At 42.5% G+C, this 27,170-nt stretch overlaps 1 protein-coding gene across 4 annotated transcripts in view; it reads right to left on the reverse strand.

The window, feature by feature from the left end:
* Positions 1-5,219: 5,219 nt before the first annotated feature.
* Immt (inner membrane mitochondrial protein) overlaps positions 5,220-27,170 on the reverse strand; it is a 37,633-nt gene continuing 15,682 nt past the window's right edge. Inside the window, exons 4-14 of one of the 4 annotated variants that reach the window (XM_051203196.1) lie at positions 25,059-25,167; positions 22,926-23,006; positions 22,537-22,632; positions 19,100-19,236; positions 18,075-18,178; positions 16,783-16,918; positions 16,114-16,243; positions 11,156-11,379; positions 9,148-9,279; positions 7,597-7,726; positions 5,220-6,167 (exon numbers count right to left, since the gene is read on the reverse strand). In XM_051203196.1, coding sequence (XP_051059153.1) covers positions 5,548-6,167; positions 7,597-7,726; positions 9,148-9,279; positions 11,156-11,379; positions 16,114-16,243; positions 16,783-16,918; positions 18,075-18,178; positions 19,100-19,236; positions 22,537-22,632; positions 22,926-23,006; positions 25,059-25,167 — 1,899 coding nt within the window. In that variant the 3' untranslated portion in view covers positions 5,220-5,547. Of the gene's footprint in view, positions 6,168-7,596; positions 7,727-9,147; positions 9,280-11,155; positions 11,380-16,113; positions 16,244-16,782; positions 16,919-18,074; positions 18,179-19,099; positions 19,237-22,536; positions 22,633-22,925; positions 23,064-25,058; positions 25,168-27,170 lie in introns of all 4 variants that reach the window. The other 3 variants (XM_051203195.1, XM_051203197.1, XM_051203198.1) reach the window with 3 other exon arrangements.

Raw genomic sequence — 27,170 nt, forward strand, 5'->3', positions numbered from 1 at the left:
CAGTGATTAAGTGTGTGCTTTTATTTTTAAAATTGAATAGTCTCTATTTTTTGTATGTATATACATGACCCCGTGAAGGCCAGAGGTCAGTGGTGTGGTGTTTTCTCTAGTTGTTTATGTAGGTTTATTTCTTCAGACAGAACCTCTCACTGAGCCTGGAGATTGCTGGTTCATTAGACTGGTTGGCCAGCCCTGGGGACCCACCTGGCTTTTTACATAGACACTTGAGGGTCTGAACTACAGTCCTTACACTGACATGGCAAGTACTTTATGAAGGGAGCTCCCTCTCCAGTCCCAGCCTTTGCCACCTTCTAACTAGAATACCCAAGAATGTTTTATTATATATGAATGGTACAGCTCTTGCCTGAGTACATGGGCTCCTCCACCACCACCCCCAAAAAAGAAAATTTGGTCTACGAGGGCACTTTATAAGTTGATATTTAAAGTGTTCTAGGGGGCTAGTGATGAGAAAAAAATATGAAATGTCTTGACACTGTTGCTACTGATCAGCTTGGTCAACCTTATGTTAATGTCTCTTATAAATGATTTTAATGGAAACCAGTTAGAAGTTTGAGGTTTTCACTCTGAGTTCACGAGTACTTCCAACACTAACTCATACATCCCTCCCAGGTGACTAAAGCCCGAGTTCTGCATAGATGAGTTTTCACTCTGAGTTCACGAGTACTTCCAACACTAACTCATACATCCCTCCCAGGTGACTAAAGCCCGAGTTCTGCATAGATGAGTTTTCACTCTGAGTTCACGAGTAAACACTAACTCATACATCCCTCCCAGGTGACTAAAGCCCGAGTTCTGCATAGATGAGGGACAGCTCCCTCCTCCCTGGCTCCTTGATGGCTGTGAACCTTTATCTTGTATTCCCATCTACATTTACCATCTCTTCCCAGGCTGGAGCCCAGTCTTGTCTTCACAAATGTTGGGGTTAACTAATTCACCCAGAAAACAGGGTCTTAAGGCATCATCAGAGTTGTGTTGGGGGGTGGGGTGTCAGCTGATTAATTACCTACAAAGTCATTTTGGTAAAGAACAGTGGGCAAAATAGAAGCTGGCTGCCAGAAAGTCTATCAACTCTGCCCATTGGTTCCAACTCAATCTGTCCTTGAGGGTGTCAATGCCCTTGCTGACATTTGTGGTATGCCACAATGTGGAATGCCTCTTCCCATCTAGGCCTTGAGCATTGGTTTAAAGCCAGCCAAAGAAAACCCTTGACATGACTTTCCAATCCACTTCCCATGTGTAGCTCAAACATTTTTCACCTTTCTTCAGCAAACCCTCACTGAGCCAAGAAGTGCCATGAACTCTGAAGGAAAATTAAGAGCCCCCAAATGAGGATGCGTCCGCTGTCTCTGCTTGTGTCTCTCATCAGTCTTTCATTGCCAGTGTTAGTAAGTGCCAAAGTAGACTCCCTTTTTACTACAAGCTCACACTATTCTAGTACCATAGTCCTAAATGACAATAAATTAAGTGGGTTTGCCACTTGTATTTGGGGGGGGGGGGATTTGTTTTTGTTTTGTTTGTTTTTGTTTTTCGAGATAGTATTTCTCTACATTTTTGGACCCTGTCCTGGAACTAGCTCTGTAGACCAGGCTGCCCTTGAACTCAGAGATGCACCTGCTTCTGCCTCTTGAGTGCCGGAACTCTAAAGGTGTGTGCCACCACCGCTGGGAGCCCTTGTTTTTACTTGTCTCATTTTACAGTTATTTAGACATTGCCACTACGTATATCATACTGCCTTTGAAGGGCAAGTGACTTGTCCAGTATCTTGAGTGCCACAATTACAGCTGTGTGACACTATGCCTGGCTTTCATATGCTTGTATGGGAAAGATTAACTTTTAACTCAATTCATATTCACAACATTTTTAAACAATAGAAGATAGAAATATTGTGGTTAAAACTCACATTGTAAGCAGCCATATTAAAAGCAGCAGACTTCATGAGGCTGAAGGCTCTAGAGATGGAGTTCATCCGGTGTGACATGCCTGGTATGTTTGAGACCATGTTTAGTTCCCCAGTGATGTGACGACCCAGTGTATCTGATCAACTTGTACAGGAACTAGAGAAACTATGGCACCAATAAAACAAATGGAGATAGGACTCTCCTGGAACGGGTAATCTTAAGATTATTTCCTGTATGCAAATCTGCAGGTGCCTACTGAAGTACAAGAGCCACAGCCCAAGCAGTGCTGGGAACTTAGTCTTCTGCAAGAGCAGCAAGCACTCTTAGGGGTTAAGTCCTCTCTCTAGTCCCTTAATGTAGACTTCAATGGTTAAGGGCCACCTCATTGACCAAGACCCCAATGGTCTTAAAACAGTGTGTGTGTGTGCGTATTTTGCTTGTGTATCTGATAATAATAGCTGCTGTAAGAACTCTACACTCAATGTCAGGTTCAAAGGAAATAACCTGACAGATTGTCAAGTGGTTATATGCTCTTTTAGAACAGTACCCTCCCTCCCTTTCCTTCCTTCCCTTTGTATTATTTCTTTTGGAAAGTATTTTTCTTCAAATCCTGGAGATTAAACTCTTTTGGGGGCAGAGGACCAGAATTTCTTAATTAAAATGGATTAATATCCAGACCTATCCTGAGTCAGATCATATACGCAGATGGCTATATGTGTACTGGAACCCTTACCTCTAGAGACCCTGAGGGGGATAATGCTGATCATCTGTGCAGACAGTGTTGACTTTGGAATGGCCGACTTTAAAAGGGAAGTGTAGTTTACTGCAGAAAAGGGAATAACTGATATGGAGTAACATGTAGGACATAGTTAAAACCCAGACTCAGCCAGGAAGTGGTAACACACACCTTTAATTCCAGCTTTTGGAAGGCAGCCAGAGCTACACAGAGACCCTGTGTAGAAAAACCAAAGACCTCTGCCAGATTCAGTAAAGCATATTAAAGAGTACTGCACCTCTGCCCAGATGTGGACTTCCCAAAGATTTGGAACTCATAGTAGCCAAGAGCAAAGGTCACTTAAGGATAGCCTTACTCTTTGTACCTGTGGGATGTACTCATAGGATGTACTAGAAATTGCTTTATGACAATTCAGAACTCATTAAACATAACTGAGGTTTAGAGGAATAGTATCATCTCCCTGCCTCTTAACATCCCTCAAACTGAAAGAAGCCTAGGTCACTGAACCCGATACTGATTAGGTTCCTACCAATCAAGCCTCTTTATTTGCCTTTTGTGTTAATGAGATGACCTGTTCTTCTGCACTGAGTTCAAGCAAGTTACTTTGAAATTGGTGGGGTTACTCATTTGGGATTTGCAGACTGCTTTTATCCAGAACCTGTTGAGAGAACAGAGGATGTAAGTTAACCCAATGTACTGTATTTGAAGATTGCTTAAGATTTTACTACAGTTTAATTACTGGTTTGGGAACTCAAGTAACTAAATAAAATTGAATCAGAGTTCCAGGACAGCCAGGGCTACACAGAGAAACCCTGTCTTGAAAAACTGAAAAGGTAAAAAACCCAGCATTTTGATGTTAAGTATGGATTTAGCTCATTGGTTTTCATCTACTGGCTTTTTGGTTTCTGATTTTCTTGCTGCCACATCCCTGCGATCACAGGCATCCACCACACCCAGTTTGAATACGCTTACAGCAGTCAGGATGAGGTGAGGTGATCAGAGAAACACTGGACCAAGGTGGTGACCTATCTTTGTGTCAAGTCCTAAGTGGCATTGGCATCCATTCACTTGCAGTTTAAAGGAGATGCTGCATGAAGCTGATACGCCACACCTTACTGCTGGGCACCTCAGACTTGTCAGCATGAGCCTTGACCTTTTCACTTTAGCTTTTTTAGTTAGCCAGGGCAAGGTAAGAGCAAGGACAGGCTAGCAGGAGTTCCCTTGTTAATTGTAGTGGAGGTAGGCAGCACTGTGCCAAAGCCACTGTTAGGCACTGAAATTTGCAAGCCAGGGGCTGGGAAGAAGTGCTTGGTCAGGCAGGCCTAGAACCTAGAGCTCATCCCTAGAGCCCACAAGTACCAAAAAAAAAAAAATCTGGCCTGAATGCACATATTTGAAACAATGGCCATCCAGCTTAACCTATTGAGTTTCAGAAAAGGCCTTGTCTCAAAAACCAAGTAGAGGATGGTTCCACATAAAAAAAAATCTGAAGTCTTTGTTACTTTGCTATAGAGCTAAAATGAGACATTGTGTTGGTTGCTTCTAGTGAGCTCAAAGAATCACATTACTTGACACCCACCCCATCCTTGGTTTTTAGAAACATAATCTCTGTAGCCCAGTCTGGCCTGACTTGACTGAAGGCACGAACCACAATGACACAGTCACATGTAAAGAAACTGGATTTCCTTACAACCTAGTATACTTGCCCAGTTTTCATACAAACACATTTTACACATTAATGTACTTTTTGGAGATGTGGGAGTGGGGAGGTGGACAGTCCAGTAACTTTACAGCTCCAGGGAGGGGCCCTTGGGGCCTCTACCCTCAGAAACAGCAGTCCACATGCAGGTATTCCAACAGAGCTTGGACAATAACATCAGCCCAGGCTGAGCATGACCCAGTGTATCCCAAGCCAAAGGGCAAGGCCAATGCTATGCAAAGACCTCAATATACCTTTTTTGAGAGGCTGTAGATGTCCAACTATAGAAATATACAAAAATACACTTTCATGCTTTGTATGTATGTTGTTCAGCTAAAAAGTTTATAAACACCCCAATAAAAACTTGAAAACTGGTAGGATTTTGCAGAGATGGTAGTCTTCAGAGTGTAAGAATTGAGTCAAAAAGTAAAAATGTAATTGTTTACTGGCAACTGTGCCAAACTCAGAATTCACTGGCAGTGTGGATAGCTTCAGCTTCCATGCTCATAACCTAATCTACTGAAGAGCCACAGCCCAGGTGCTGGGACACAGCAGGGATGATGAGCAGTGGCTCCAGGACCCTGTGCCTGTGCCGGATCCCAGCGATACAGCTCTTCCTGTGGGCGGCTGGGCTGTCACAACCGTGCAGACTACCACTGGCATGTGGCTTCTACACACTCTGGGTTTTGACCATCAGGAGAAGATCCATTCACCCAGACATTCAAAGCCAAAGCAGCAAGGCCTGGACTTCATGTAACCCAGCTCACAGCCCTGAAGCTGAAGCCACAACATTGGCTGCTTCTCATGGCAGCTGTCTGCTCACACAACAAACTGGAAATAGCACTTTTGAAAAGGGATAGAGTACTCAGTTTTCATTGTGTTGCTTTATTCAGTTTGCTCCAAGGGCAGAATCAATAATAGGGATCACAGACATTATTTTGAGTGGCTCACAAGCCTGATCAGTAAAACCTGAAAAACAGGAAGTGTCACACAAGTTGCAAATAAAGCCTCCTGGAGTTCATTGGCATGATAGCAGTGTAAGGACGGTAAATGCAACAGGTGTTAACAACTTGCACAGGACTTGGAACCTGCTCACTTCTAGACAATTCTGGGACCCTTGTTGCAAACCCTGCAGACACCAATGCTGATTTTCTTTGATATGAAATGTGACATTACACAGCCCTTCCTAGGCCTTACTCTTGCTGCTGCTGCACTTGAGTGGTTCCTATTCCTACGGCGCTGGCGTATGCAGTCAGGATCTCCACTATCTGCTTAGTTTCTAGGGTCATTCGGGCCTCCTTCAGCCAGTCCTGTGACACTCTTCTGGACTCCCCCTTTAGCTGGTTGACAAACTTTGCTGCCAGCTCCAGGTCACCGTGCTCAATACAATAGGAGGCATAGGAGAGCAATTTAAATGTGTTTATATCCTCAGGGTAGAGCTCTGCAGGTGGCTTCAGGTGCTTAGGCGGGAACAGGAGTAGGGACTGCAAGTAGGAAAGGAAGTATTGGTACAGGCTATTTCTGGTTTCATCAATCATCGCTACCCTTCGGGCTACTTTTTGAACAGCATAGAAACGGGCTCTTAGGGTCTCTTCACTGTATACCCCCCGGGTCAGGGATTCTGGAGGAATGGCTGCAGTTAAAGCCTGGGTAAATTCATTATCAGAACAGTTGACTCTGATGGCCTCAACTGCACTCCCCAATGGAATGGTAGGTGTTTCTGCAGATGAAGTCTTCATGCTATACTTTAATGCCTCCACTGAAAGCCAGAGCTGGTGGGCCTTTCTGGCTTCTTCTTCAGCAACTGCATGACCTACAAAATAAATGAATGAATGAATGAATAAAGCGAAGAAAGACACTGTTCTGCTTTTCTCAAATGCACACCCCAGATGCACCTTCAACAGTTTACATCCAAGCTAAAGCCAGCCTTTTCACAAAGTAACACGAGGTGACAGCTACATGAGGGCCTGATCCTATTAACATTGAAAACACTAGGAGGATGCAAATGCATAGCACAACCCTTTCCTGTCAGATCCAGGGCAATGGACCTTTGCCAAAGACAATGTAAGTCATTCATATATATATATATATAGATGCAAGATTTCTTATTTCTCTAGTAAGAGTATATAGCCCTGGCTATTTGTGAACTATACCTGGAGATCTCTAATTCAGACATTTTTTATATTTAGTAGTTTGGGGGTGGGGCAATAAAATGGCAGGATTTCTCTGTGCTGCCCTGGCTCTAGACCAGGATGGCCTCAAACTCCACCTGCCTCTGCCTCCTTCTCAAGTACTGGGATCAAAGGTGTGCACCACTAATGCCAAGCCCTAGGCCAAGAATTCAAGGCCATCAGAAATTTGCCAAGAGAAGGAAAAAAGAAACAGGAAAAAAAAAAAAAAAAAAAAAAAAAAAAAAAGAGAGAGAGAGAGAGAAACTTAATGTACTGGAGTTTGAGAGATGATTCAGTGATTAAGAGCACTGGATGCTCTTCTAAATGACCCAGGTTCAGTTTCTGGCACCCACATACTTGGTGGATCACAGCTCTTTGTGACTCGGTCCCAGGGGATCCCACACCCTCATTTAATCTCTTTGAGCTCACATGTTGTGTGCATGTAGGCAACATACCTACACATATAAAAGTAAACAATTTTAAAGTATTTTAACAAACAAAAACCCTTAATGAAATAAATTAGACTTTGACATTCCCTAAGTATTGTGCTTTTATTGTCACATGACAAAAAGGATTCTAGGACATCCCAGGAAGCCTATTTTATTATCCCAGGAAGCCTATTTTATTAATGTGCTTGTTGTTAAGATGTATCACTCTCAATGTGGCACACATAGGCCTCAATAACTATGATCACAACATTAAACCACCCTTCCAAATAACCCTACAGTATTGATGAAAATACCTTGAAAATGGTGATCTGTGTCATATATTTTGATTTAATTGTTTAACAGTTGTTAGCTGCCATGCTGGTGCTGGGAATTGAACCTGGGTCCTCTTGGAAGAGTAGTCAAAGCTCTTAACGGCTGAGCCATCTCTCCAGCCCTCAATTTAATTTTCTGATCTTTTTTCCAATTTCTTCTCAGAACTCTGTGTTTAAACTTGTCAAACCTGGGCCCAACTTTCCAAGAAATAAGTATCAAATAGTAGAGTAGATTCGTGCCCCCTATTCTTTTAACAAGAAATTATCCTGAGACACTGTACAGGGTAAGACTGAACTAAAAGGAAACTCACTCTGAACAGCCTGCTCAATTCCTCTCAACCTGGCATAGGCAGTGTTTATGTCCAGAGTAAAGTTGTCAACTTGTTCTTGATTTTGACGACGAAACTCTAATTCTTGCTCAGACAGTTTTTCAGACAGGTCCTGAAACAAAACACAGATAGTGTACAGAAAACTCATGCTACCACCATGCTTGCCACTTCACTAGATACTAATCTTCCAGAAACTACAAACTTTAAAGTAAAAAAAAAAAAATCTCAAAACATAGCCAAGTGTGATGACACACCTTTAACTCTAGCACTTGGGAGGCAAAAACAAGTGAATTCCAAGCCAGTTTGGTCTACATAACAAGTTCCAGGCCGGCCAGGGTTACATAGGGAGAACCAGTCTAAGATAAATAAAAACCTTTACAACAGCTGCTTATAAGAGCTCTGTTGTAAAGAACCTCTGTTCTTACAGAGGACCCATGTTCAATTCCCAGCCCCCACAATGCAGCTTCCAATCATTCTAAGTCCAGTTCCAGGGGCTCCAATGCCTTTTGACTTAGTCAAGCAGGTACTCAGGTTGTGCACTGACGTACATTCAAGCAAAATACACACACAAAATAACAAACAAAAATCAGCTGCAATGTTGCATGTAAGGTTTCAGACTTGTACTAACTCAGGTAGTGAGTATAGTGTGGCCCTGGCTGTCTTGGAACTCATTACTCTATAGACCAGGCTGGTCTCAAAATCAGAGATCCACCCTACTCTGCCTCCCAAATGCTAGAATTGAAGGTGTGCATCACCACATCTGGCTCTGAATCATAGTTCTTTTTCTTGTTTTTGTGATAGGCCATATTAGAGGAAGTAGACAGCAGGAGAGGAGATTTTAGTTAACCCTTTAGACTGCTCTTCAAAAATAAACCTGGGGTGGGGCTGGAGAGATGTCTCAGTGGTTAAAATCACTTAGAGAACGCAAGAGTGGCTCATAAACATCTATAAGGCCAGTTCCACGGACGAGACTCCTTCGTCCAGACCAGTCTGTACTGTAGGCACTAGGCAGGAATATGGTTCACATGCATACATTCAGTAAACATTCATATACAGAAAATAAATCATTTAAAAACGAGAAATTTTTATACTGCTGCCCAAAAATATATGATCAATATGTCTGATCATGACCAGAGCATACCTGACGTAAAAACTGGTTCCGTAGACTAACTTTTATCATTCGATAAAAGCTAGGTAACACTGGCAATCTCCCTATTATTATTATTTATTATTATTTGTTTGTCAAGACGGGTTTCTCTGTATAGCCCTGGTTATCCTGTAACTCATTTTATAGACTGGGCTATCCTGGAACTCAGAGATCCATTGCCTCCCGAGTGCGGGGATTAAAGGCATGTGCCACCATTGCTTGTCCTAATCTTACCCTCAGAGTGCACTTAAAGGAGAAAGGCGAAGGGTATGGAATAGAACATGGGTCGCACGTGCGGCCCTGGGCTCCACGCCCAGTTACTTCCCACAAATGAGAAGGTGCAAGTGGAGATGCGGAGGAGCCGAGCCCTCTGCACAGGCCCTCACCTGCTCAAATTCAGACTTCAGCTCCTGCTCCTGCACCTTGAGAACATCCCGTAAATGGTCAGTGTGGGCAGCTGCCTGTCGTCGAAGCTGGGTCCTCATTTCATTTTCCATGGCGTCTCTGACTTCTTCTACCTGTGAAACAGCACCAGTCAGTGAGGGAACAGCAGCAGCCATTTTGACGTGTACCCCTTTACGGTGCCAGGCTTAAGTACACAATCATTGTACTTTTGGCATGAGCCACAACACTATACATCTAAAAGCAACTCAACCAAGGTCACACAGCTACACCAAAATTCCTATTCCAAAATGGGTCTTTCTGGCATCAAACCTTGAACATTACCATGTGATCCTGACGCAGAAACCATTATTACTGAACCACACATTCCAGAAGTAACTCATTCCACAACTTACAGCAAAGAGACCTAGTTCAAACATAGTTTAATCATAACCGCCTGTTCATGTTTCCACCTTCTCCAAGGTGACAATGCCAACTTTGAAAAATCACTTCAAAAATCAGTACCCAGCAGTTACTAATTTCTTTTAAACAAAGAACTGACGACAGCCGGGCTTTGGTGGCACACACCTTTAATCCCAGCACTTGGGAGGCAGAGGCAGGTGGATCTCTGTGAGTTTGAGACCAGCGGTCTACAGAGTGACCTACAGGACAGGCTCCAAAGCAACACAGAGAAACCCTGTCTCAGAGAGGAGAAAAAAAAAAAAACCTTGCCAATAGCTACTTTTCATATGAATTTGGGCTCAACATGGGCCAAATCAAAACTATGAAACAATCCATCCTGCTTTACTTGTTAGCCACATGTTCTACTACACATCTACACAAATTACCTTGAACATGAAGCTCATCTTTTCTCAGAGTTAGCACAGTGAGGTCAGTGAAACCAGCTAGGCAGTGTGTAAGTAAACACTTCAGCCCTAAGCCTCAGAGGATACAATGCACACACACACACACACACACACACACACACACACACACAAGACTGGATGCTTGTTTACAAAACTGAACAGAGCAGGAGACCAGCCTCAACTCCCACCCAACCTCCTCTGCCCACTTTCACTGAAAACAGCAATATGGCAGAAACTGATGCACAGGGCTGCTCGATAGTGAAGGGACAGGAGAGATACATCTGAGACAGCGCCTCAAGTGTACAACTACAGGAAGAGCCAGATGATTGGAGCACACAGCACAAAGGTCGAAGTGAAAAAGACAGTACACACAGAAAAAAAACCAGATCCAGGAAAATGAATGGGTTTACAAAAGGCAAATATGTAATTAAAAAGCCTTTGGGTGTTGTTTAAGAATTTTTGGGCTCATACTATAAACAAGAAACTTGGGATAAGTTTAGTCTATAGCTGTGGGTTCCTATCGGCCACGGCTACATAACAAGAGCCTATTTAAAAACAAACAAATGTACAGGGAGGAACTGCTGCGAATTCTAAGCCAGTGGGGCTACACAGTGAGACCCTGAGAACCCTATGAAGATAATTCGGACTAAAGCAAAAATGAAAAGCAGACAGGTTTGGGATTTACTGCGGATGCAGACTGAATGTAAGAGCTGATGAGGAGATGGACAGTAGCTAAGTGAGTCTCTGGATGCCATGTTTGATACATAAAACAACCAAGAGATGGCAAATGGAGCTGTCTCTTCCCCTTTGGACAATCACACCCACTAACCCCGCAGGCAAGAACAGATTCAGAGTCGGAGTTCAAGAGAGATTCTTTGAGCATGGTGTAGATGACAAGAGGCTGCACAGGGGGAAGCAGGGAGAGGGCCCTGCACACCAGCTCCTGACTGCTGACACTTCTGCATCTGCTCAGTAGGAGGGAAGACAGCTAGATCACGCCTATCTCAGAAGCTCTGACTCAGGTGATTCGGGGGAAAAAGGCCTAGCTGCCACTCTAACTATGTCTTCCCATGAATTACGCGTACTAGCAGCTGGTGATGGGACGGGTTAACGGGTTTAAGTGCCGAGTTGTTCTCTGTCCCACTACCTTTCTGTCCTGCTCAGCCTGTATTTCACCTCTGTGGCGCTCCAATGCTTTCGCCACCGCAGAGTCAAAGGCCCGCTTTTCTTCTAGCTTTTGTCTTTCCAGGGCTAGATCGATGTGCTGTTTCTCTGTGGCTTTGTGCTGTGCTAGCTCTCTGTTGAGCTGATCAATGCGGCGATGGGCATGAGCAATCAATGAGTTCAGGTCATCAGTAGAGAGCTTGTCAGCTAAACAGACAGCATCAAAATATTACCCATGTCAGAAATTAAAAAGCAGAAAGTAGCTAACACAAAATTTAAATCCTCCAGTCAAACTAGAGATTAAGAGCTAATGTTCAGCAACTAAAACTTTATCAATTCCAAGCAAAATAATAAACAGGTGGGTCCTGAGTTAGCACACACAGCTCTTTTCCAAGAACCCAAATCAGTTTCTGTAATCCGAGCTCTAATTTCACTTCTAAAAACAAAGATTGTAGACACAATCATTACTACATGTCATTTTATGCAGAAATATGTTAGCCTAACAAATATTCAGAAGGAGACCAACTCCCGTACGTTTTCCTCTAACCCCACCCCCCAAAACATCCACACACAGATAAGGATGTGTAAAGAACAGTCTGCAGGCTGGAGAGATGGCTCTGGTTAGGAACTGGCTGCTCTTTCATAGGAACGGGGCCTGATTCCCAGCAGCCACATGGACGTTCATAGTCATCTGCAACTCCAGTGCCAGGGCAAGCCCAGGCCTCCTCTGGCCCCCTAGATGCCAGGCATGCCTGTGGCATAGACATACCTGTAGATAAAACACTCACATAAAATAATTTAAATTTTTTTTTAAAAAAGTAAGTTGTCTGTTAAAACTAGGGAGCCTCTTGACTTTATTTGTTTATTTTTACTTTTTACATGTTTATTTCTATGTATTGGTGTTTTCCCTGTAAGTCTATGCATCATATGTGTGCCTGAAACTAGAGTCACAAACAGTTGTAAACCTCCATGTAGATACAAAGAAATGAACCTAGATCTCTACAAGAGTAACCAGTACTCTTAACCACTAAGCTAAATCTCCAGCCGCTGTTCCTCCCTTGAATACACACTACCGGGACAGTAATTGGTCATTAATGCCCAACAGTATCACTTGTGATCCCTTTTAATATTCATGCTGGAAGGCTCAGTTAAGCACAAAAGTAGTATGACTTGCTGGTTTGTTGTTGTTTGGGGGGAAGTAATTTCACACTTCACAAGTATTCCAGCATTTACTAAAAGTTAGGAATAAAGGTTCCTACCATAAAATACAAAATATGGGGCAATTCTGTATGACTGATTCACCCAAAAAAAAAAAAAAAAAAAAAAAAAAAAAAGTTAAAAAGCAAAAAAGTAAGCAAGCTCTGAGGCCCACTGAATAATTTCAGTGTGGGGAGCATCTCTAAATCCTGGCTTGAGTAAAATACTAGAAGTAAAAAAACATTGTTTTTCTTCAGTTTTTTTCAAAACAGGGTTTCTCTGTGTAGCTCTGCCTATCCTAGAACTCACTCTGTAGACCAGGCTGGCCTTGAACTTACAGAGATCTGCTTGTCTCTGACTCCTGAGCACTGAGATGAAAGGTGTGCACCATCATTGCCTGGCAAAATTCTTTCTATAAGTAGAAAGATTTAAGCACTGCATATTTAACAGCACTAGAGAATTATTACACCTTAAGCATAATAAATGGTGTTCCAACTATCTTTTCCTTATAAATACTCAGGGTATTTATAAGGAAAACATGTATTTGGAGTATGCTCTGACAGGAAGGCTATGGATAGATGAGACAAAACTGGGAATGGATCTGATAACTGATGAACTCAGGTGAAACTGTGGGATTTTTTTTTTCTTTTTAATGTTTAAAGTTCTTTGAAATAATAAGTAAAATGAAAACACGTTATGTATACATAAACATAAATCACATTTACAGTCTTACAATCACTTAACATAGTTGTTCCTAATCTCCAAATGTACAATTGGGAATTATCACATATTCAAATGTCACTCAAAATAAGATAAAGATATTTACTCACCGAGGTCAGAAATACCTACAAAGAAAGAGAAGAATAGTTTGAAAAAAGAAGGTGCACACTTTGGTTAGTGATCATTAAATAGCAACATCCAGAAATATTAAGAAAAGAGATTACTGGAAAGTAAAATGTTTATTTCCTACATTTAGAGAGAGTCAGAGACAACATACATCAAGGTAGGTTGTGATATTTTAAAAGATCAAAAGAATCACTGACATTAAAAGCTGTTCTAGTTAGAAACGATTTGTCACTGTTTCAACCCAGCAAATCAACTAAAAAGCTTCCTTGTCTTTCATTATTGTCAACTAAACTTGTTCAGTGTATTCCTCCATGGCAGTCCTGATTCAGTGGCAGCCGCTTCCACCTTCCACATGCTTCTAGAATTGGGAATAGTTTCTTCAGGGGAACTTTGGAACAGAGTCTTTCCAGATCCTGTTACCTTTCTGCTTTTTCTCCTGAGAGCTGTGCATAGGGGTGTACCACAGCAGGCTTCTTAGAAAAACTTCACAGGGAACTTTACATTAAATTTACATTTAACCTGTGCAAATTAAACCAAGAACTATGACTGCTTTAGTTTAAAGCAGTTACTCATCAACATTACAAATACTCATGAATCAGTGACAAGAGATTTTTCTCCTTGGCAACTCTGGAGCTAGACCCCAGGCTGTCAAGCACATTAAGCTTCCACTAAGCTATGACTACAATCTAATTTTAGCCTAATTGTAGCCCAGGAATGTGCAATCCTTTTACCTCAGCCTCCTCAAACACATGGGATTATAGACCTGAACAACCAGGCCTGTATCTCGTATGAAGACTGTTAAGGGCCTCTGCCCTTAAATTCAAAGATAAGGGTTATCATTAAAAAGATCTGTTTCTGTGTCAAAGGGGAAACTGACAAAGCTGGGACAATGTAAGAGATGACTTTAAAAGGGCACCTGGACACAGCAGTGTGAGCTACAGTCCAGAGCAACAGAACAATGTAAGAGATGAGAGCCCATGAACACATGAACACAGTGGTGTGAGCCGTAAGTCTATCAGCAATAAAGGACATGTGCTTATGGGCTCTTGATTTAGGTTTTATTAGTCCCAAGCACTTTTCAAAAATACTATTCAGTTTTATGTATAAGGTATGTGTGCTTGCATGAGTGTTTATGGGCACGATATGAACACAGGTGCCTGCAAAGGCCAGAAGAGAGCACTAGACCCCCTGAAACTGGAGTTACATGTGTGAGCTACTGTGTGGGTGCTGGGAACAAACCTGCGTACTCTGAAGGAGCAGTAATACTCTTAACTGCTGAGCCATCTGTCCAGACCCCAAGCACTGTTTTAGACATAAAGATATAAGCTGCAATAACAGCACTGCTTACAGGTTCTTATGTACCATGTTAGTGCCATCCATGTCTATATTCTTTTAGCTTTTAATATTTAAAAAACACTACAGCCATTTATTTATTTGGGTTGGAGTACGCCATGGCAACTGCGTAGAGGTCTTTGGAAGTTAATTCTCCCCTTCCTCCCTGTGGTTCCTGGGGACAGAACCCAGGCCACCATGTTTGGCAACATGTGCCTAAGCTGTCAAGACTTCTCTTTGGTGAAACACAATACCAGTACACTTGTACTCATACATATAAGACACATTTGGCTGTTTCAATTTTCTTTTTTAGTTCTTTTGGTGTTGAGGACTAAACTCAGGGCTTGTACATGTCATCCAAATGCTCTACCACTGAGCCATCCCCTCTAGTCTAACTCTCTCTCTCTCTCTCTCTCACACACACACACACACACACACACACACACACACACCTTTTTTGAGTAAGGGTCTAAGTTATGCTGCTCTGGCTTTCCTGGAACTTGAATACAGACCAAGCTGACCTCATATTCTCAGAGATCCACCTGTCTTTGCCTCCCAAGTGGTAGGATTAAAAGCGTGTGCCAGCACACTAGGCTCTTTTTACTTTTTTGTTAGTGTGAGGCTCCAACCCAGGGCCTCTTGCATGCTAGGAGAATTTCGACCACTGAACTACACCCCTTGCTCTCTTACAACAGTGCTTCATTGCACTCACTGGGCTTTCTTCAGCAAACACATAGGAGCTAAGAGGCTGCGTTAAGAGTATACACATCTTCAAGTTCACTACACCAAACTCAGTTAAACAAATGAGTTGCAAAACAACTGATTCCTAGTACCTTCCTATTCATGGCACCTTAACGTTATGTTTTTGAAACAAGGTCTCCTTATGTAGCCCCGGCTGTCTTTGAACTCATTATGTAGACCAGACTAGCTTCCAACCCGGCTGGATCCTCCTGCCTCTGCCTCCAAGTGCTGGGACTGAAGGCATGTACAACCATGCCGTCAGCCATAGCCATCTTTTAGCTAACTTCCCTACCCTTGGGCATCAAGCACTCCTCAATTTCATAATCTCAGAAGAATGAATTTCCCAGATAGGCATAACAGTGAATGCCTGCAATCCCCAGCCCTGGGGAGTCTGAAACTGGAGAATAGCAAGCTTGATGGCAGCCTGGAGGGACTGGGGTCACTAACAGAATTCTCAGGGGTGCCTTAATTACTCTACTCCAAACGATCTGAGTAAGTATATACACATAATTATCTGCACAGAGTTAATTCTAAAACATTACTCTTACTCATTTGGATCCTATTTTTAATTTTTGAGTAGCAAATTAAGATTCGAATCTTGAGTCACATAGAACTAACCACTACCTGAGGTTCTGCTCACCATGATTAAATTAGAGTAATGCCAGTGTTCTTTGTGCTACAGCTGTGACAGGGACAAACAATACCCTGTATACCAACTGAGACATTCCAGAAGCACTGAGATTGAAAGACTAGAGTTGAAGCAGGTTTAGATTAGTTGATTAGATGCTAAAATCCAAAAAGAAAATGGAAATCAGCTGTACTTACTCATCCCTTTCCACCCAGGAGTGATGTCTGGAGTGATACTGTCCAGCTCTTTTCTAAAGTCATCCCTTGCTTGCACCACAAGTTCATGATACTGAGACACCACCTTAGCCTCTGACTGAGCAGCCTGGACCTAAGCAGAAACAAAGGTCTCTAGGTAAATAGAACAAAAAGCACCACTACTCTCTAAAAACCAGCCCAATTCAGGTACAAACAATACACAAAATCTGAACATCAGAAAACAGAAAGTAAACCTGTCTTCTTTTTTTCTATGTGTAACAGCTCTCGATGTCCTGGTCTGTAGACCAGGCTGGCACACTTGCCTCCCAAATGCTGGGATTAGAAGCGTCTGCCATGACACCCAACTGTCTTTACATGTTATTTCTTTTGTGAAAGCAAGCATTATGCCTATGTATATGAGAGTATCCATGTGTCACAGAACGTGAGTAGAAGTCAGGGGACATCTTGTGGAATCAGTTCTCTCCTACGAAATGAATCCCAGAAATCCAATTCAGGCCACTGTCTTTGGAGGCAAGTGGCCTTACATTGCTACTAGCCTTCCCACACAAACTTTAGAAGTAGTTAACACTAATATATATTTTCCTGGATTTTCAGAAATGCATTAACAGATATTTTAAAATATAAAATACTACCAAGATTTCAGAAACATACCTTTTTGACCACATTATCCAGATCAACAATCATGTTGTGAAGTTTCCCCTCTGCAGCAGTTATGTGAGGTTTGGTCCCAGCAACCTCTCTTTTCTTTGCATCTTCAATTACACTTTTCATCTTCTCTAGCTCTTCTCTGAGGACATTAAAAAAAAAAAAAAAAAAGATACACATATTAGGGCTCAGTATAATTCTTACTAACTTCATTAGAGTTTTGATGTAAGTATAAGATAGGAACAGCCTAAGGCCATGATGCATGAGATTCAGACTTTATAACAGACCTTTATCGGTGTCTATGCTTTACCTTAGCTGTGTTGGTTAGATTTTTGTCAACTTGACCCAAGTTATAATCATCTAAGAGAGAGCCTCAACTGAGAACATGTTCCCATCAGGACCTGCAGGCAAGCCTGGGAAGCATTTTTTGAACTGACGTGGAAGAGCCCAGCCCATTATGGGCGGTGCCATCCCTTGGCAGGTCACCCTGGGGTATGTAAGAAATCAGGCTGAACAAGCTGAGCAAGCCACAGGGAGCAGGCAATAAGCAGAGTTCTTCCATGGCCACCGCTTCGGTCCCTGCCCTGAGTCCCTTCAATGATGGGATGTGGGAGACAAGCCCTCTCCTCCCTAAGCCGCTTTTGGTCATGGTTGTTATCATAGCAACAAAACCCAAACTAAGACACTAGCTTTAGTCAATTTGTAGGAAGGAAGGTCAAGGTAGCACAGGGCTCAATAAATTAACCACTTCTGTAGTTCTAGCAAACTGTTATGATATATTCTGAATTCTGATAAAAATGTACTGACCATCCCACTAAAATTTAAAAATTATGTAACTGAGTAGACACATAAAAATATAAGCAATAATCCAATGCAAACCTAACTTTTCTGTGCACACTGGTGTTTTGCCTGCATGTATGTCTGTGTGAGGGTGTCAGAAGCCATAAAACTGAGGTTACAGTCTGGAACTACCATGTGGTTTCTGGGAATTGAACCCGGGTCCTCGTGAAGAGCAGTCAGTGTGCTAAACCACTAAGCCAGCTCTCCAGCCCTCAACAAATCTGGTTCTTGTATGAGGCCCTTTATAAAAATTTCCACTCACTTTATTTTAGCCTAATTGTACTTCACATAGTTTACTCCTTTAAATCTTCGAGTTCCTGGGGCCAGTTCAGAGCACACATGGGTAGAAGTAAGAATGGTTTCTCTGCCTCTTCATTTAAAGATCACAGAGAGAAAGTTCAGCTGAAAGAAAGCCACCAGGAGGCCCTAATTACTTGTTAAAGTCCATGAGTAATTACTTGGCTTTGAGAAGGGCATCAGCAGCTTCATCAACTGCCTTTCTTCTTTCCTTCAGTGCACCCTCCACTGTGCGCCACTGGGCCGACTTCTTCTCACCTGCGATCTAAACAGAAATTTAAGTTATATAAACATAACTAACTGCTCTCACTATCATATGATAGGTCAAGATTAAATCCACACATTTAAATTCAAAGGAAAAAGTTATATACAATGTCTCTCCTGAATAGGAATTCATTATCTAGGGCTAGGGAATTGTGTTGTTGGTTTTTCAAGACAAGGTTTCTCCTGGAACTCGATCTGGAGATGAAGTTGGCCTCAAAGTCATAGGGATTCATCTCCCTCTGCCTCCTAAGTGCAGGGATAAAAGGTGTGTGCCACCACCACCTGCCTGGGTTAGGGATTTTTTTTAATGTATTTAGTATTAGATTCTCAAATTAGTATTATATAGGCCTTTAATTCCAATACTCAGGGACTAGAAGCAGATGGATCTCTGTGAATTCCAGCCAGCCTGTCCTACATAGAGCGTTCTAGGAATAGGGCAATACAGCTGACTTCAGGAATCTCCAGTATTAGCTACACAGTGAATTCAATATCAGCCTGGATTACATGATGAGTTCTCACACTGCTCTCAATTTTGTTTGGTTATTTGTTTTGAGACAAAGTCTGATTATGAAGCACTGACTGGCCTGGAATCTACTATGTGAACCAGGCTGGCCTAGAACTCAAGAGACCTGCCTGCCTGTCTTCCCGTGCTGAGGTGAGAGGTGTGCGACAACGTCCCCAGCTGTTCTGTATCTTAAGGCAATCGCTCTAGCTAAGCACACACCTGGGATAACCCTACTCAGGAAGCTTGTGCAAGAGAATCCCTGCAGGTTAGTCTGGGATACACCGTGAGAAGATCCTGACTTTAAAATACAGAAGGAAAAAAGAAAGTTACTGTAAACTGTCTTTACTCTGTGAGAAAGCCCATGGCCAATAAAACCAATCAGTCTATCACACGCAGGTCAAGCCCTCCTTGGCGTACCTCAGAATTGTCCATGGCTGTTTTCAATATGTTGGAGTGTGCATTGACAGCCTGAACTGCAGCATTCTGGGCTGTAATAGCCTGCAGAGTGACGGACGCAGTCCGGCTCAGAGCATCTTCTAAACTCTTGGCTAGAGCTGGAAAAAAAAAAAAAAAAGTTAAAAACAAATTCTCCATACACAGAACTAAACTTTTCCTCTTTTCTAAAAGTCTTCTAGTTCAATTAATTCTCAAAAAGCATCAAATAAACTATACACAGAACCCAAATTCAGGAAAGTATAATTCTCTTAAAAATGCAGGGGTTGTGGGTGGGAATGTAGTTAGAGAAATAGCTCAGAGCACTGCTGCCTTTGCAGAGAACCATGGTTTTGTTCCTAGCACTCATGTGGCAGCTCAAAAAGGCCTGTAACTCTACTTCCATGGGCGTTAACATCCTCTTTCAGTCTTCACAAGTACCAGACACAGCCCTCACACAGATAAAAAACGATCAATAAATCTTAAAACACAAAAGTCAGCATTTACTATATTATCTTCACTTTTATAAAGTCTGAATTTTCTAAAATAAAAGGTGTTTGGGGGAATATAGAAAGGCTAACATAATCAAATGGAGAAAGGTTTAGAACATTCTGAAAGGAATACATACATGTAGCATAATCATTAACTACTTAATTTTATAAAAATTGCAGACTCACCAGGAAAAAAACAAATGCCTACTTTTCAACTTCTCAGCAAAAGGAAAAGCCATAGCAACTCATATGTGCAGGGTACGGGAGGAGACGGAGGAGAAAGAAAACAACAAACAAGAAAACATGCCAACAAAAAGTAGAAGAAAAGCTGTGTGTGGCGGTGCTTGCTGAAATCCCAGCACTCAGGAGGCGGCGGCAGGAGGACCGCCAACTTTTACACAGCAACCTGATCTCACGCAGGGCGGGGGAGATGGCACAGCAGCTACAGGGGCTTGCTGTTGAGTCTAACAGGTTCAATCCCCGAAACACGTGTGGGGCAAGGAGAGAACCGACTCCCACACAGCCCCTGACCGCCACATACACTTGCTATGTTACTTGTGCCCCCCACAAACATATATGTAATAAACTAATAAATAAAAATTTTAAAACAGACACTATCTAAAACAAACAAAATTAAAACAAGCAGCAACAACAAACCCAAAGGGAGACTTGTAATAGACAGTTTTCCCATAAAAGCACACAAGAAATAAACACCAGTGTTAAGAACTGTCCTCTCTCTCTCCCTTTCCTTAACTCTGTTAGTATCTGGGGAAAACAGGGTGTGCACGTGCACACAGGTAAATGAAGAAAGGCAATCGTGAGAAAATACCAAGAAACTGAGATCAAACTGCAGCTGAATCTAAAGAGGAAGGTATCAAGAAAGCAATAAGGAATCAAAGAAGAAAACATGGCACTTGGATCTTGGGACAGGATGGAGGGCATCCAAGACCAGACAACAGTGAACCATACAAAAACTAGGCTGCAGGCAATCACCTGCAATGCTACCTTTTTTAGACTCTATCACTATGCTCTAATCCTTGATTTAAAAAAAAAAAAAATGCACGTGCATTCATAGTTCAGGGTTAAAGGAAAGATGCAAAGCCACAATGCTAAATGTTTGTGTTTGCCTAAGCCAAACCATGAGAGTCTAGACCCACCCCAGGAAGAACAGCCAAGTGACGGCATCTCCGATGTGTCACTTAAAGTGCCCGTGTGACAAAGAACAGAAAGAAGAGCGAGGAGAAAATATGAATTCAACATGAGCGAGGCAGAAGAACTGGGAGGCCAAGGCCATCCGGGCCTACCCAGTAAGGTCAAACTCCCTCTGAGCTACTCATGGGAAAAAGTATCAGAGAGACAGACAAGAAAGAGAGGGGGAAATATGACCATTATAGCAAAATAGGAAAACAAAATCATTTCACTAAGAATTCTTTGTTAGGTAAACAAAGAATTCTCAGTTATCTATAACAGGCCAAGAAGGAAAGAGAACACACACAATTAAAACAGCAAAAGAACACTCAAGTCCAGGGCTCACACAGATGCCCTACACCTAGGGCTCCTTCTTCCCTATCCATTCTCTCTCACAATGGCTCCTCAGAACAGTGATGTCGCCAGAGAGAAAATTCACAACATCTGCTGGAGAATTTGAAAGTAAATTTCTGTTCAGCAAAAACTCTTTTACACCCCATTATTTCCAAAGTCACTAATCACAGCAGTATAGTGTAGTAAGTGACAGCCTACACCTCCTGCAAACAGGGGCATCTATTACCATTTTCAATGGTGAATAGGGAGATGGCTCCGTGGGTAAAATGCTTGCTGCTCAAGCATGCATGAGGGCCTGAGTTTAGATTTCCCACCAACCGTAAGTGCATCTATAACCACAATGCTGGATGGACAGTCAGGCAGATCCCAGGGGGCCGCTGGCCAGTCAGTCTAGCCTGATGGTTCTCACCCTTCCTAATCCTGCAACCCCTAACACAGTTACTCATGTTGTGGTGACCCCCCAACCATAACTTTCTTTGTTGCTACTTTGTAACTATAATTTGGCTACTGTTATGAATCAGAACGTAAATATCTGATATACATACGATGGTCTTAGATGACACCCAAAGGGGTCGTAACCCACAATTCTAGCTGAAATAGCAAAGCTGAAGATTCAAGAGGGAGTCTGTCTCAAAACATTAGGTGGAAAACAATACAGGAAAATATCTGAAGTCAGCTTCTGGGGTCCAGACACTCACATATAGATGAATGAACCTGAACACATACAGACATCACTATAGAACAAAGAACTGAGATTTAACAGTAAATACACTCGTTTTGCTAAAGACTAGCCACACGCACAACACCCTCCTTTCTAAGAAAGCTAACAATGAGAGTTCGGAGTGGAGGTGTTGTAGGATGCAGTAAGAGCCACTGAGGCTCAGACTCAAGCATACAAACTTTGTTTGTTTGTTTCTCTAAGACAGGGTTGCTCTGTGCAGCCTTGGCCATCCTGGAACTAGCACTATAGACCAGGCTGTCCTTGAACTCACAGAGATCCACCTGCCTCTGCCTCCCAAGTGCTGGGATTAAAGACGTGCGCCACCACTGTCTGGTTAAGCAGACAGTTGTTTCCTGGAGTTCTATGAACTCTGTACTAGAAACAATCAAATGGATTTGGGATGTTCACCAGTAGCACCTCATGTCACCTGGTAAAGGCAGTTTTGAAGGAAAGAGCACAATGATGAAATGATAGTGTACAGCTAGGCAATGACTCAAAGAAACAAGAACCCCACCAGCCACGGGAGGACACGCTGGGATGATGGGTGAGGAACCCCACCAGCCACGGGAGGACACGCTGGGATGACGGGCGAGGAACCCCACCAGCCACGGGAGGACACGCTGGGATGATGGGTGAGGAGAGTAACTACAGGTGACTTATTTACATACACTCCATCTCAACTTGTTCTTGCTTTTCCTGTTGTGCTAGGCGAGCTGCGACTTCTTCGGGTGGTCGTTCCCTTATAGAAGATGAGAATGCTTCCTCTTGCAGCAAAAGTGAACAAGAGGAAAGCAAATTTCAACAGATTTTTAACAGCTAACAGGGTTACAAGTAGTGATGGCAATGCAGGGTGGTGAACCCTTAGGATTCCAAAGGAGATGACGGGCTCACTACTAACTTAGTTTCAAAGACTAGACTTTGAAACTTAAATCTTCCCTAGGCAAGTCTGAAAGCTGAAATGTGTCTAGGTACACAATTTCCAAAGTATCTAAGGGCCAAGGCAATGCAGTTCTGGTGAGAAAACACCTGTAGCATAACACGTGAATAATTAAACTACCTGAGGTTACAGATGTGGCCTTTTCTTCACCGCTGTCGGAGCCATCGGTTTTTACAGCGTCCTCATGCTGAGCCACAGGGGCTGGGACTGAGAGCGCATCACCTGCTGCTGGGATAATCTGAGCTGCCCCTGTAGATGCTACAAATACATGTTATGCATGGTTCTCGGACTGCGCCGAACCCTTAGGCAAGAATCTACTGTAGAGCACTTCACATTGTACTGCGTAAAAATACAAACCCCTCTCCTGCCCTGTGTTTGAGGAACTACAGAAACATAGAACATTAACAAAGGTTGAGAAGGCACAAGACAAAGTCTTAGCACCTACACTTTAAACCCTCTTACCTCAAGAAAGGGTCCTAGTAACGGTGCTAACTCTAAGCACAGAAGTGGACATCAGAGTAACACAGCAGAAAGGGACAGCAACAGAAAGAGGGGTGAGTGTCGAAGGAGAAGAGGCAAGAGAAAGCCACTCAGAGGAGGCTCTAAGGGCCCGAAGAACCCAGAGATGGAGGGAGGCATCAAAGATGGCAGGTTTGAACATAGGGGAGACATGCCCACAGTGAAGACAGTGTGTGGAGAAAAGAACTCACTTAAAAAAGAAAGATTAATTTATAACGAGAACGCTGATGGAAGAGAAAAACAATTGATGAAATGGGTAGGAAACCAGTGAAATGAGACAAATTTTGCTTTAAAAATTAAAGACCCCATTGAAAAGATAGCCCTGTATTATTAACGAAACCTACCAACTGGCCTCTCTGTTTCTGGCTGGCTCACATATCTATGTACCATACTGATTTTGAAGCAGTCTCGTGTAGCCCAGGCTATCCTTGAACTCACTATGTGGTTGAGGCTAGTCCTGGAATGTTAATCTTCCTGCCTCTGCCCACCAAGTGCTAGGATTATAGGCATGTGCCACCACTTCCGGGCAAGACAAATCTTCTAAAAATAAATTCCAGAGATAAATTCCCTGGCTCAGGCCCTCCAGCATCCCCCTACCCCACTGCAAATAAAAACTAAAACTCTTACAGTGGCTTCCAAGGCCACCTCCCGCTCCCTTGGGTGACCTGCCACTGTTCTTCACTAACTGCAGCTAGGCTTCTTCACCTGCCTCTCGCCTGAGCACGGCAAGCCCTGGCACCGACGATCCTGTGGCCTGGGACACTTTAGCACAGCAGGCATGCGTCATTTCCTCATACCCCCCCATCCTTCAGGCTCCTTTCAGGTGAGGTCTCCTGGCTTATTCTGCTTAAAATTACTCATACCCTTCCTACCATCCTGACTCCGCTTTGCTTGTTTATCTGCAGATGAACTTCCCGCTCTTGTCCCATCATGGAATATTAGCAAAAGTGTCTGTTCTCTGGTAGGTCCCCAGCTCCTATAAATACACACTCAGTATTTATTTAATCGGAGGCCAATAATTTATTTATCGAGTTATTTATTTATCGAGCTATTTATTTATTGAGTAATTTCAGAAAAACAGGAGATTCAAGGAAGGTTCAGCCACAAAGAACACTGGCTTCTCTTCCAGAATATCTGAGTTCTACACCCAGCACCACACGTCAGCTAAAAATAAAAACCCTCTAGTTCAAGGGGATCCAGTGCCCTCTTCTGGATACTGTGGGCCATGCACATACATGATACACAGACATATATATATATATATATATATATATATATATACACATATATATATAGGCAAAACACCCATACAAATAAAATAATAAATTCTTAAAAATCAAGAAAATCACAAGAATTTCAAGTGTATGGTGAACACAGGTTTAGACAGGTGCCCTAAAAGTGAAAAAGATCCACAGGCGTACAGAAGACACATTTGTCACCAAGACAGGAGAAAACAATTCTAGAGATGAAACTTGTGAAGAGGAGGGGTATGAAAAAGGAGAATAGTCTTAAAGTGTACACAGTGGGAAAGGATTAAAGTTAGCCATTATTCACCAAGTGCAATACTGTGTCCACTCTACCCCTGAAATTCACAGGGTTAGGACAGGTGAACTAGGACAGGTGGACTCCTGAGAGTCCTTCACAGCGAGGAAGGACCACCCTCTATCTGTAGGGATAAAGACATTAAAACAACTTCTCCCATTACACCTTCCAAAGAATGGTTCTAACAAGTACCTGCTGAAGCTGGAGTGTCTCCCTTCTGTTTCTGGGTTTGGGCCACAGGCAGTCTGGAGTCTTTCATCACCTCTGATACGCTGGAGATTTTTAGTGGACCAGACTGAATCTTGGAAAGGGAAATGTTTAGTATTTAGGTTAAAATGTTTGTCTTTAAAAGAGAACATATATAATATTCTTTTCTTAAAGGTCAAGTTATCAACATGTTGTAATATATTCATAGAAAGAAGCTGTCATATCATAAAAATGCATTCCAAAAACTTCATGCCAATGGACTAGCCCATTTATTAGAAATACCAAATGCTTCTACAATAATAATAAAGCATATGACATATGACCATCCCTTTTTACATCATTCCTTTTACATAGCTCGCACTGAGAAGGCTATTTCCACCTATGTCCATTGCCTTCCTTAATAAAATTAAGGTTTTCTGTATGCAGTCAGTTAGGAACAAATGACTGATTAGAGGCCTGGAGTAAAAACGAACACTCGTTTGTTGTTTCTTTTATTGTCAGGATTCATGCAATTACACATGAAGACACATGCCTGATTTTAAGTAGTAATTGCTTTTCTTCCTAATTACAGCCAGACTGACTTAAGGCACTGTTCATTAATGGAACTGCCAGATTTGTTAGGAAAAATAAAGGAATAATGAAAAGCACTCCTATTTGCCACTTGTCCCTTCCTTTTTTTCTTGAGTTGGCAGTGGGTCACACAGTCCTAAGATGACTATTTAACAGGAATGGTTCATAACTTTTGTCACAGAAAATAGAAAGATGTCCACTGTCTTTGAATTAGGACTGCTTTGATTTGAAAAAAAAACTTCTTAAGTCTTTGGGTGCTTTGCCTACACGTATGTCTGTGCATCACATGTGCATGGATGATGGCTGGGTGGGGGACATCAGCACTTCATTTTCTTTCTTTTTCCATTTGTTTTCCTTTTGAGGTTTTTTGAGACAGGGTCCCTCTGTGTAACCCTGGATGTCCTGGAGCTCGATCTGTAGACCAGGCTGGCCTCAAACTCACAGAGTTCTGCCTGCCTCGGCCACTCGAGTGCTAGGATTAAAGGGGAGTAGCATAACCACCTGACTAGTATATCATTTTCACATAATTCCAGCAACTCACACTCTAATAGCAAGCAGGTTTATGATGCATTTCCAAATACAGATGTTCTACTTCTCTAAATTCTATTCCTGTTAAAATTATTTTTATTAAGTAGTATTGGAATAAAACCAGTATCTGGAAAAATTAAGAGCCCTCTCACTTCTACCATAACAATACTTTCCCAAAATGTTCTTAGTTGGTCTTCTACATAATTAATTCTGTAAAATCATCTCACCTGGTTCTTTACTCAGCTTAAAGAGAAATATTTAGCAATCGACATAAAGCTAAGCATTTACATGCAATATTACTCGGGCCTATGGTAGGAAAAACAAGGAAGAGCCAGATTGCTGGGAGCAGTAAATATCAAACCAACAACTAGTGAAGTCCACAAGTCATAGCAAGAAAGGAAGCAGTGCCAGGAACTGAGGCAAAGGCCTTCAGAGGCAGGTAGAACTAATCTCTCAGTTCAAGGCCAGCCTGGCCTACAAAGTGAGTTCCAGGACAGCCAGGGATACACAAATAAACCTTGTCTCGGGCAAAAAGCAAGAAACAAAACCAGACAGTGCCCAGCTTCTGGGCTGACACCTACCCATTCCTGCTTCATTCAATGATTATTTTCAGTGTCTATTGACTGAGGGAGACGCACACCCCACAGCACTCACACGGCAGTAAGAGGACACAGGTCAGTCCTTCCTTTCAACGTGTGACCACTGGTCTTGACAGCAAGGCTTGCCAGCCGTCAGACAACCCTTACAATCTCATTTTTACATTTGGTTCTTAAAGTAAAAATAGCTGGGTGGTGGTGATGCACGACTTAATCCCAGCAGTCGGGAAGCAAAGGCAGGCGCGTTCAAGGCCAGCCTGGTCTACAGAGTGAGTTCCAGGACAGGCTCCAAAGCTACAGAGAAACCCTGTCTCAAAAAACAAATCAAAATAAATAAATAAATAATAAAGAAACAAGACAACAACAACGACAACAAAAAGAACACTGGCTGCTCTTTCAGAGG

The sequence above is a fragment of the Phodopus roborovskii genome, unplaced genomic scaffold, assembly GCF_943737965.1.
Source record: "Phodopus roborovskii unplaced genomic scaffold, PHOROB, whole genome shotgun sequence".
Classification (NCBI taxonomy): Eukaryota; Metazoa; Chordata; class Mammalia; order Rodentia; family Cricetidae; genus Phodopus; species Phodopus roborovskii.